Below are 12,456 nucleotides of genomic sequence, written 5' to 3'. Positions count from 1 at the left end.
GGGGGGGGGTCATGTTAAATGCATCAGCAGATTTAAATACACGAAACAAAGGCAAACTCCAGTTCACATTTTATAAGCAGTTACTACAAACAGTTTAAGTGGTGACGTTTTTTTTTACCTTTATGCATTTTTTACCTCAAACAGCACCCCCCCACACCCCCCCCAATCCCATACTTACCTAAGCTCCCTCTTAATCCAGCAAAGTGCACAAGAGCATTGGCCCTCTGGGAACTCTCCCTCCCCATTGGCTGAGACTGAGGCTCTTCTCTAATCCCCCAAAGTCCGTCAAACATTGGAAGCTGCCCTCTCAGAATGTTTTTCCCTAAACGAGGACTCAGTGGTTTGGGAAGCCCACAAGGTGCGCTTTGAGCAAGATAGGAGCACGTTTGAAGCGGAAAAAGGACAATCCAGGATGACACCCTACTTGCCCGACTTCGTTGCCTTGAGAGCACTCAAAAAGCCAGTATTGCCCATTCGTTACATTGCGAGCTACTTAAGACCCATGAAGAACTGAACATCCTCCTTTTTCATAAAACAAAAAATGGCATGGTCTCATCGTACTATGTACGAATTTTCAAACAAACCCGACATCTTCCTAGTGAGGGCGCTCTGTAGACCTCATACCCATATCCCACATATCACCTCATCTTCGGGGCAAAAACTCTCTACATCGGATGCTATGGCTGATGAATTTAACTCCTCCTTCAGTGGTTCATACAACCTAGACCCAACACCTTCCCCAGAAGCCTCTTCTTATGGCTTTCGTTCAACAATGGCTTTCTTCTTGTCACTCTTCCATAAAGGGCAGATTTGTGGAGAGCACGACTAATAGTTGTCCTGTGGACAGATTCTCCCACCTGAGCTGTGGATCTCTGCAGCTCCTCCAGAATTACCATGGGCCTCTTGGCTGCTTCTCTGATTAATGCTCTCCTTGCCCGGCCTGTCAGTTTAGGTGGACGGCCTTGTCTTGGTAGGTTTGCAGTTGTGCCATACTCTTTCCATTTTTGGATCATGGATTGGACAGTGCTCCGTGAGATGTTCATAGCCAACCCTGCTTTAAACTTCTCCACAACTTTATCCCTGACCTGTCTGGTGTGTTCATTGGCCTTCATGATGCGGTTTGTTCACTAAAGGTTCTCTAACAAACCTCTGAAGGCTTCACAGAACCACTGTGTTTATACTAAGGTTAAATTACACACAGATGGACTCTATTTACTAATTAGGTGACTTCTGAAGGCAATTGGTTACACTAAATTTTAGTTACAGGTATCAGAATAAAGGGGGCAAAATACAAATGCACACCACACTTTTCAAATATGCATTTGTAAATAAATAAAAAAAAAATAGAAAACCATTTATCTCCCACTTCACAATTATGTGCCACTTCGTGTTGGTCTATCACATAAAATCCCAATAAAATACATTTACGGTTGTAAAAGGACAAAATTTCAAAGGGTTTGAATACTTTTTCAAGGCACTGTATATACACTCATTGCACACAGATCTTCAGACTCAGCTGGGACACTTTTAGTGACTCTGGAGAAGCCAGTTTAAAGAAAATGCCCTTTACAGGCAGGGACTCTGGGACCCTTTGGTAGTATAGCAAAGTTCAGTGTCCTGTGGCTACTGATCTCAGCACCACCTCTTCAGGCACTGCCAGCCCACCCGGCTGCAATTGCCTCTCTCACTAGCCCTCCTGGCTACTGCCCACAGTTCTCCCAGACTGTACACTCACCAGCCCACCCAGCTGACCTCTCCTGGACATGCCGACCTGCTCCTACTTTCCTCACACTTGCTCCCATGCTTCCAGGAAGGATATCCCCCGTGTGTTGTAGAGGGTTCCTCTAGCACCTGAGCCACAGGCCTGAGGTCACCCCCCCCCCCACACACAGACTAGGGGCACCCTCAAGGGCCAGTGGCAGCCTTCTCAGCACTCCTTCTCCATCTTCCACCCGACTGCTTTGCTGGCATGACTCAAGAGTATTTAAGAGGTCCCCGACCACCTGCCAGCCCACCCGCTGGGGTCCTTAATAATTGTGTATATTTATATATTTTTTTTAATACAAGGTGTTCTCTGATTGGACAAGGTGGAGAGGCAGGGTGGTAATGTCATGATCTCCACCTCATCCAATCAGAGATATGCAATAAAAAAAGAATACCTAGAGTTCAGAATGAAATAATGAGGCTAATAAAGGGCTGGTTTTGGCATAAAACAAGTCTAGTATCGTTGAAATGAGCTTTGCTAACCCTCAGGAGCCTTTAAAAGTACATTGCACCTTTAACCACTTAAGACCCGGACCTTTAGGCAGCTAAAGGACCCGGCCAGGTTTTGTGATTCGGCACGGCGTCGCTTTAACAGACAATTGCACGGTCATGCGACGTGGCTCCCAAACAAAATTGGCGTCCTTTTTTTCCCCACAAATAGAGCTTTCTTTTGGTGGTATTTGATCACCTCTGCGATTTTTATTTTTTGCGCTATAAACAAAAATAGAGCGACAATTTTGAAAAAAAAAATCAATATTTTTTACTTTTTGCTATAATAAATATCCCTCAAAAATATATATAAAAAAACATTTTTTTCCTCAGTTTAGGCCGATACGTATTCTTCTACCTATTTTTGGTAAAAAAAAAAAAAATAAAAAAAAAAAAAAAAAAATCGCAATAAGCGTTTATCGGTTGGTTTGCGCAAAATTTATGGCGTTTACAAAATAGGGGATAGTTTTATTGCATTTTTATTAATTTTTTTTTTTTTTTTTTTTTTTACACACTACCAATGGCGGCGATCAGCGATTTTTTTCGTGACTGCGACATTATGGCAGACACTTCGGACAATTTTGACACATTTTTGGGACCATTGTCATTTTCACAGCAAAAAAATGCATTTAAAAAATGCATTGTTTACTGAGAAAATGACAATTGCAGTTTGGGAGTTAACCACAAGGGGGCGCTGATGGGGTTATGTATGACCTAATATGTGTTTACAACTGTAGGGGGGTGTGGCTGTAGGTGTGACGTCATCGATTGTGTATCCCTATAAAAGAGATCACACGATCGATGACGCCGCCACAGTGAAGAACAGGGAAGCTGTGTTTACACACGGCTCTCCCCGTTCTTCAGCTCCGGGGACCGATCGCGGGACTCCAGCGGCGATCGGGTCCGCAAGTCCCGCAGCTTCGGACCGGGTCGCGGGCGCGTGCCCGTGACCCACGGCTGGGTACTAGCACAGGACGTTCCTGTACGTGCATGTGCCCAGCCATGCCATTCTGCCGACGTAAATGTGCAGGAGGCGGTCCTTAAGTGGTTAATAGCCAAAATAAAAATTGCCTTTCAAATTACCTAAAATTGCCAAAAGTGAAATTTAATTTAAATCTCCTAAATGTAAAAAAAATTCAGATGAAGTAAAGAGATGATAGATATTCTTTCCTTCAAAAAACACTTTTTATTTGTCAACACAAAGTGTTCAAAAACAAACAATAAAAAAAATAAAATGTCTACTGTGCCCAATTCCCTAATGTTTTTACCCTTTTGAAACACCGGAAATATTTGTACCGTGGTTGACTGTGAATATGCGTGTTTTGAATTACAATCAGTTTAGGATATAGTGAAGAACTTCCATGAACTAAAGATTTTTGTGGTTATGATCTAGTACAAACATTTGTGGCAATACCAATTGTGTCTCTCATCCGTGTGTAGTAACATCCCGTGACAAACGTGAATAATCACACGAGGGACTTTGCGCTTCCGTCCGGACTGGAGAAGAGGCACCGAGCCCCATAGTATAGCCGCTCTCTGTCATGCTTGGACAGTCCATAACACTGGTTTCCACTACAAGAAACTGGAGAACCTATAAGTGACATGCTCAGCGTCTGACCCAGGCATGGCGAGTTCGGTGGCGTGGCTGTGACATCTCTTTTGGTGTAGACCGCAGACACACGTCTTTGGATGGTAATCTTGTACGTGGTGGGCAATTCACACATGGACATCGCATATTCACTGTCATCTGGCCGGTTCTCCACCATCGTAATTTTGGTCAGAAGCGATTTCAGCACAACCAAGATCCCGATAAACCCAAGGATGAAAAGACTATGCCCAACACTCAGCGTCGGTCCATATTCATGGGTGGTTCTATTAAGGAAGTTGTGAGGATATTGGGTTATACATCCTACAGAGGAGGTCTTGCCTTGTGTTTTATTGGACCATTCCATTAGGTTGTAATCAAGATTCACATTTTCCTAGGGAAGAAAAAAAAATACTTGGGTGGAACTTCGATTCTGAATGGCACCACAAAATACCTTGCTGAGGAACATGTATTGCAGTGAAATATAGTGGAATCTTGGATTATGAGCATAATCCATTCCAGAATGCTTGTAATCCAAAGCACTCACATATCAAAGCGAGTTTCCCCATAGAAGTCAATGGAAACGAAGATAATTTGTTCCGCATTGACTTCTATGGCATGCAATACTGCATGTGGCCAGAGGTGGGGTGTGCCAGAGAGCCTCAGAAATACTCAGGGACAGCTCGGCTGAACTCGGAAAGGCTCAGAAAGACTCTGGAATGGAGTATCTCCAAACAGCTCCGAGTGTCACCCGCGCCCCCGCACCTCTGGCCAAATGAGGTACTGCACACCCCATTAGCTTGAATTCTGCTTGTTTTGCGAGATAACACAAAAAAAATAAAAAAATAAAGTTGCTTGTCTTTCAAACCACTCGTTAACCGTGTTACTCGTAAACCAAGGTTCCACTGTATATACAGTGCCAAAAATGCTACATGGACCTGTTTTGTGAGAACAAGTTATTTAGCAGTTTATATTTACTAAAATTATTGCATTTTCATGTTCTGTGTACTGTGGGAGACCAGATATAGTGACCGCAGGGTTCTGGGTTTAGTAACCCTTTAATGGCATCCAAGTCTTAGTCTGTAGGGTTCAATATTGAGTTGGCCCCGCCCTTTGCTGCTATAACAGTTTCAACTCTTCTGGAAAGGCTCCACAAGGTTTAGGAGTGTCTATGGGAATGTTTGACCATTCTTCCAGAAGAGCATTTGTGGAGCCAGGCACTGATGTGGACAAGAAGGCCTGGCTCGTAGTCTTCGCTTTAACTCATTCCAGAGGTGTTCCATCGGGTTGAGGTCAGGACAGTCAGGTTCCTCCACCCCAAACTCGTTCATCCGTGTCTTTATGGACTTTGCTTCGTGTACTGGTGCGCTGTCATGTTGGAACAGGAAGGGACCATCCCCAAACTGTTCCTCTTAGTTGGGAACATGAAATTGTCCAATATGTCTTGGCATGCCGACGCCTTAAGAGTTCTCTTCACTAGAACCAAGGAGCCAACCCCTGAAAAACAACCCCACATTATAATCCCTCCTCCACTTAACTTTGTGGGAACAGTTTGGAGATGGCCCCCCATTCTGTTTCAACTGCGCACCAGTGTACCAAGCAAGGTCCATAAAAGACATGGACGAGCGAGTTTTGGGTGGAGGAACTTGACTGACCTGACCTCAACTCGATAGAACACCTTTTCATCCCTGAATGCAATTCTCATCCAACATTAGTGCCTGACCTCACAAATGTGCTTCTGAAAGAATGGTCAAACATTCCCATAGACACTCCTAAACCTTGTGGACAGCCTTCCCAGAAGAGTGGAAGCCTTCCCAAAAGGGTTGGCCATAAACACGTGCAGTTTGCTTCGTTCCGAATTTAAATTCAGACGAGTTTTAGTTAGCGGAAATTCTAATGTATTCGAATTACAATAGTACCGAAATGTAAACAAATACGGAAAAATACTGAATACGAAAACTTGAATCGATTTGAATCGTTTTCGAATTTGAAACATTTTAGAATTTCCAAAGAAAATAAAATAGAAAAATAGAATAGAACAGAAAATAAAAAAAAAAAAAAAAAAAAAAGGGAAACAAATAGAATATAATCAAATAGAATAAAAATTTTTATTGAATAGAAAGAATATAACCATCTTCTGAAATTCAAATTTCAAGTAGAATCAATTTGAATAGAATATAAAAGAATAGATTAGAATAGGAAGATGGTTATATTCTTTTTATTCTATGTTTTTTATACGATCTCTAATCCAATCTTAATATATTGGTTGGTTTGCTCAAAAGTTATAGCGCCTACAAAATAGGTTATTGATTTATGGCATTAATATTATTATTTTTTTTTTTACTAGTAATGACAGCAATCAGCGATTTTTTATCAGGACTGCGACATTGTGGTGGACAGAGCGGACACTTGATACTTTTTTGAAACCATTGACATTTATACAGCAATCAGTGCTATAAACAGCCATTGATATGATTGCTGTATAAATGTCACTGGCAGGGAAGGGGTTAACACGAGGGGTTAATTGTATTCCCTGCCACGGTGTTCTAACTGTGGGGGATGGGACTGACTGGGGGGGGGGGGGAGACTGATCAGTGTTTCTATATACTAGGAACACACTATCTGTCTCCTCTCCCCTGACAGGATGTGGATCTGTGCGTTTATACACACAGATCCACATTCCTGTTCTGTCACGAGTGATCACGGGTGCCTGGCGGACATCGCGGGCGTGCATATCGTCTCCTTAGGGATGTGGCAGGCACGCGCGCGTGCAGGATGGGAGATCCCATCATATGATGCCCTCCCAGGATGGGAGATCCCATCTGTGGGTGTCATGACTAAATGCGGGATGTGGAGTGGTTGATTCTGATACGACCAACAATTTCCACTTAGGCCCCTTTCACACAGGTGCAGGATGTGCGGTGGCGGTATAGCGGCGCTATACCGTCGGAATTGCCGCAGAATTGCGGGGGTATTAACGAAAAAGGGTTAATACCACCCGCAATGCGCCTCTGCAGATAATACCACGGTGTCCCTTGTTTTCAATGGGAAGGAGCGGTATACACACACTGCTCCAAAGATGCTGCTTGCAGGAGATTTTTTTTCTCCCGCCAACGCATCGCCTCAGTGTGAAAGCTTTCATATTGAGAATGCTGGGGCAGGAGTATTTCAGGCGTTATTTATGCGCTATTTTTAGCGCTAAAATGCCTGAAATACGCCTCAGTGTGAAAGGGGCCTCAGGGTCCTTTCACAGTGATCAGTTTTTAAATCGATTTTTCCGTTTAAAAAAAGTGGAGGAGAAATGCATCCCTTTAAACCCTAGGGAACTCTTCACATCGGTCAATTGCTTTTTTTTTTTTAAAGTTGTGCTTGCTGCATTTTTTGGTGCTTTTTTTTTTTTTTTTTTTTAAAAGCCACATGAAAAATGCAGCTTCCTATTTAATTGAATAGAAAATGTGTCAAAAATGCACTGCGTTTTCATTTTTGGTGCATTTTTTTTTTAGTCATATCCATGCATCAGAGGTGCATCCTGGGAGTCAGGCAACCAGAAAATGCACCGGAAAACAGAATTTATTTCCAATGGAGCTGTGTAAAAACAGCCAAAGCCTCGAACACACGATACGATTGTTGGCCAACCGAGCATCAGATTTCTGTCTTAAGGGCGTGTGCCTGGATTTTGTCTTGCATATTAACTTTACACAATTTTCGTGCTACAAACACGAACGTAGTGACGTACTACAAGGAATTTCAGCTCTTGAGCGCCACCCTTTGGGTTTTCTGCTAATTTTGTTTTTGGGCAACATGGATTCCGAGCATGCGTGTTTGTACTTTTGTGTGACGGACTTGTGTACCGACCATACGAAAATCTGACAACCGACTGTTGTCCGCTGAAATTTACTAGCCTGTCATCCAACATTTGTTGGCCAAAAATTGAACAATCGTCAGGAGCGTACTAACGGTAAGATTTTAGGACAAGAGTCTGTCAACAGACAATCCCCTGCCAACAATTGGATGGTGTGTACAAGGCTTTAAGGCCCCAATCATACCTGTGCATTTTAGATGTAGTGTGTAAAAAAAAAAAAGAGAAGCCCTGCATACAAGTGAATAGCTGTACTTCGTATCGCATGAATGCATGTCCCCCCCCCCCCCCCCCATGCTTTTGTGCTACACACATAGGGCAGCCTTTTCATTTGGATAGTCTACCCTACAAGCACCAAAGAAGCTCCTGCACCCTTTCAAGCATTGAACTGGCTGAATTTGGGCTTCCATTATTTACAATAATGATACCGCAAGAGAAAAAGCTTGTTTTTTGCATGCATCGTTTCTGCGCATGTTCAAACACTTAGATGGAGGTGGAGCCTTATGCCCCGTGCACATTGGGTGTTTAGCCTGGGACTTTGCCATATAGCTGCAGGTGCCAAGAACGGGTGTCCATTCCAGCCCCAGAGCCGGCAGACTGTCAAATTCTATGAGATTCTGACAGCTTCTGCATTGCACCTAGCGATTCAAGCATTTAGACCCCTTTCACACTGGGGCGTTTTTCAGGCTCTTTAGCGCTAAAAATAGTGGGCCAGATTCACGTAGAATCGCGGCGGCGTAACGTATCGTATATACGTTGCACCGCCACAAGTTTTCATCGCAAGTGCCTGATTCACCAAGCACTTCCTCCGGCGTAAGCCCGCGTAATTCAAAGGGGCGCGTGCAATTTAAATTAGGCGCGCTCCCACGCCAGACCTACTGCGCATGCTCCGTTTTGAAATTCCCGCCGTGCTTTGCGCGAAGTGACGTCATTTTTTGGAACGGCGCCGTGCGTAGCGTACTTTCGTATTCCCGGATGTCTTACGCAAGAAATTTTTTTTTTTTTAAATTCGACGCGGGAACGACGGCCATACTTTAACATGGGCTGTGTAAAGTTAGGGCAGGTAAAGCGACGACTAACTTTGCGACGGGAAACTAGACTAGCAACGACGTAACAAACGCGAAAAACTGTCGTGGATCGCCGTAAACCTCATTTGCATACCAGACGCTGGAATACGACGCAAACTCCACCCAGCGGCGGCCGAGGTATTGCATCCTAAGATCCGACGGTGTAAAACAATTACACCTGTCGGATCTTAGGGCTATCTATGCGTAACTGATTCTATGAATCAGTCGCATAGATACTCAGAGAGATACGACGGCGTTTCAGAGAAACGCCGTCGTATCTCTTCTGTGAATCTGGCCCAGTGTCTGTAAAATCGCCTGAAAGAAGCCGCATCTGCAATCCCAGTGTGAAAGCCTGAGTGCTCTCACACTGGGGCGCTGCGCTGGCAGAGCGTCAAAAAAAGACCTGCAAGGAGCTTCTTTGCAGCGCTTTAGGAGCAGTGAATACACCGCTCCTAAAGCTCCCCTTTCCGTTGAAATCAATGGAAAGTGCCTTGGCAGCGGTGCCTTTAACCCTTTATTTACAGTAGCAAGGGTTAAATGCGCTCCGCTAGCACTTGAAAAACGCTGCTAGTTTTTTTTTTACCAGTGTTTTTTGGGCGCTGACAGTGTGAAAGGGCTATGAAGAAAAATTAGTAGCGTTTATTAACAAGCCACAGTGGACAAACGCAAATAGGAATGGTTGACGCGTTTCAGCCTATAAGGCCTTAGTCATAACCCTGTGTGAAAGTGTAAAAGGCCTCACCTCGGGCTTTCACAATGGGATTGCAGATGAGGTTTCTTTCAGGCGCTTTTTTTAAGCACCAAAGCGCCTGAAAAACACCCCAGTGTGAAGGGCTCCATTCACACCAATGCGTTTTTGGTGCATTTTGCAGAAAAGCAGGGAAATTGTTTAACATGGTTTCCTATGGAACATGTTCACATCAATGCTTTTTTGTGCCTCTGCGTTTTTGGAAAGGGTCAGGGACTTTTTTTTCCTGCAAAAAGCAGCGTTTTGCATGGAATAGAATTCAATGGACCCGCATCCAAAACGCAAGTACTGCGTTTTTACGTTTTTTTATTTTTACCTGTTTATAGCTGGTTGTTAAAGGGAATGTAAAACAATTAAAATTGATGGCGCAAAAAAAAAAAACGCAAATCGCTGTAAAACCGCACGTCAAAAAACGCAGCAAGCACCGCAAAAAGCACTGCAAAAACGCTCAAAAGCAACATGCATAGGTGTGAATCGAGCCTTAGAGCAGTACACACCCAGAGACGAATGACCAGGATACAGGCTTACTGCCCTAACTGTTCATATAGTTAGGTGCACCGTCCAGCCGTAGCAGTTGGCAGGCTCCAATGCAGACAGGCTGCCAGCAGTAGAGCTGGAGAGAATACCTGTGCCCTCCACCTGCAGCAAAACCCTAGAGCCTCATGTACCAGGGCTAAATGTCCTAGTCTGCACAGGGCCTAATACTTTGGAAATACTGTCACAAAAAAAAAAAAAAAACAGGGAACCTGCAAGCTGCATCCTTTTTCTGGATAAGTGATTTTTAAAATGTACAGTTATAGGGTCACTAATGGAAAAAAAAAAAAAATTGCCTAAAATTAATGTCTGCAAGACAGACAAAATAGTGTAATAATTCTGTTAAAAAACGAGTAAATACCTATTAAATTCCTTCATCTATATCACCTCCGGCGTTCTAGTTTCTGTTCTCTCATTCACTTCCTGGTTTGCGGCGCTCGTTCATGTAAGAACTACATTTCCCAGTATGAATTGCGGCACGCCCAGTAATTCACAGCTCCTTGAAGTCTCTAACACGTAGAGAGCGTAATGCCGCACAGATGTAGTTCCCAGGAGGGGGCGAGCACGTTACTCACCACCGCAGTAAAGCCTCCCGTCACGGTGGTGAGTAACAATCAGACAAGTAGGAAGTGAACAGAACAGAGAAGAAATAGAGCAACTTCTGAGCAAAAACGAACAATGAGGAAGTGAAAAGAGGAATGTCTGCAGGTAAAGGATGCTTATTATGAAAAACAAATGTTTTCCTTTACAACCCCTTTAAATCAGAATGGCAGCCATGCAACTGGCATTTTCAGGAAAAAAAAAAATCAGTAACCTCTATTTTCCTTTCAGCACAGGGTCCTTCATATAGGCCTGGTTCATACCTATGCATTTTTTTGTGCCTTTTGAGTTTTGCAGAATCACACTACAGTCCATTTAACACGGTTTCCGATGGGTCATGTTCACATCTGTGCATTTTATGGAAAGGGCCAGGGACTTTTTTTTTCTGGTTTTTGGTTCCCCATAGACTTCAATGGATCAAAAACATGTACATACCTCCCAACTTTTTGAGATGGGAATGAGGGACACCTATTAGCAAATATATGTAGGCATATGACATACCCTCATACCCCCTTAAAAAGGAAAAAAATAAAATTTAAATATATAAATTTAACAAACATTTTATACACACACTCCCAAGTGTTTTTTTTACCACTACTAGGTGCTTTAGGCTGGGTTCACACTACTACACTACTTTCATCCTACTTTGCTCTGTGTTCAATGTTTCCCTATGAGAGCGTCTTGTAGCGTCCTACACAAGTCCGTCCGACTTTGAAAATGCTCCCTGTACTACTTTTGGTCCTACATTGATCCTACTTCAGGCCCATTGAATATCATTGAAGTCGGACCAAAGTAGTATCCTGTTCATGAAAGTAGGATGGATGTAGGACCAATGTAGGATAAATGTAGGACCAATGTAGCAGAGCAAAGTAGGATGAAAGTAGTGTAGTAGTGTGAAAACAGCCTTATACTGGGTTTTGGTATTTATAAATGCAACAATTTAGAAATTGGATGAAAGGTTTAGCACTGGGAAACACTTTTTGAAAGCTAAAAAGTGCATTTTATATACAACTATATAGATCAGAGCAAAATGAGGGACATTGCTGCAAATCAGGGACAGTTGGGGGGTATGCATGTATTGAAAAAACACAAAAAAAAAATGCACCTGGACTATGCAAACTGCAACCTGCATAGGTGTGAAGCAGGCCTTAACATCCACACACCCATCTACACCTGCACAGCCAACAAGCCCAATCCTGGAAATGTATCCTATATGTGGATAATATGGTGCTCATGGACAAAGCCAGAGAAACGGTAGCGAAACCCACCTGAGGCTGATCAGAGTCAGGAGATATGCCTAGCAGGGTTGATTCTCTCAAAACAATAAAAATAAACATTATTTGGAACATACGTGGAAGACTATTGCACAGAAGAGGTAATTGTGTCCTCCATACACGTGTGGCCATGTCAGCACTAGAGCAATAGACGGCCCAGTCCTACCTCTACAAGGTGGATCTCTCCTCCCTCCCATGATGCTCTTAGCCATACCTCCCAACTTTCTGAGATGAGAATGAGGGACACCTATCAGCAAAAGTATGCAGGCATAGGACACACCCCTTGCCACGCCCCCTTAAAGGATAGTTGTAAAAAAACAAGATTGGTGCTTTTTTTTTTACCAATTCTATTCCTTTTGTATTGGCTTTTGGAGATTACAGCAATTTAACCACTTGCCGACAGGGCCGATCCGCCCTATAGGCTCACTATGCAAGCTGCTTAGGGCCCCACAAAGCTGCAGAGGGCCCCCCAAATTACTAGAGGCCCCCACCTGGTGAGAAGTCATTCAACTCGCTGGCTGCATGGGAGAAGCACC

The 12,456-nt window shown here is 43.5% G+C and overlaps 1 protein-coding gene across 2 annotated transcripts; it reads right to left on the bottom strand.

Moving 5' to 3' along the window:
* Nucleotides 1-3,468: 3,468 nt before the first annotated feature.
* Nucleotides 3,469-12,080, bottom strand: LOC120928699. Of its 2 annotated transcripts, none has more exons than XM_040339690.1 (2): nucleotides 11,915-12,080; nucleotides 3,469-4,232 (listed from the first exon to the last, which is right to left on the bottom strand). In XM_040339690.1, exons 1-2 carry the CDS (start codon nucleotides 12,050-12,052, stop codon nucleotides 3,720-3,722), a joined length of 651 nt encoding a protein of 216 aa, XP_040195624.1. In that variant the 5' UTR covers nucleotides 12,053-12,080; the 3' UTR covers nucleotides 3,469-3,719. The 2 variants fall into 2 exon arrangements, with proteins under 2 accessions (XP_040195624.1, XP_040195625.1); XM_040339691.1 differs by lacking the exon at nucleotides 11,915-12,080 and adding an exon at nucleotides 11,752-11,825.
* Nucleotides 12,081-12,456: the final 376 nt, after the last annotated feature.

Source organism: Rana temporaria, chromosome 2 (assembly GCF_905171775.1).
Source record: "Rana temporaria chromosome 2, aRanTem1.1, whole genome shotgun sequence".
Classification (NCBI taxonomy): Eukaryota; Metazoa; Chordata; class Amphibia; order Anura; family Ranidae; genus Rana; species Rana temporaria.
The sequence above is the reverse complement of the archived record's forward strand: the minus strand, read 5'-3'. Positions and strand labels throughout refer to the sequence as shown.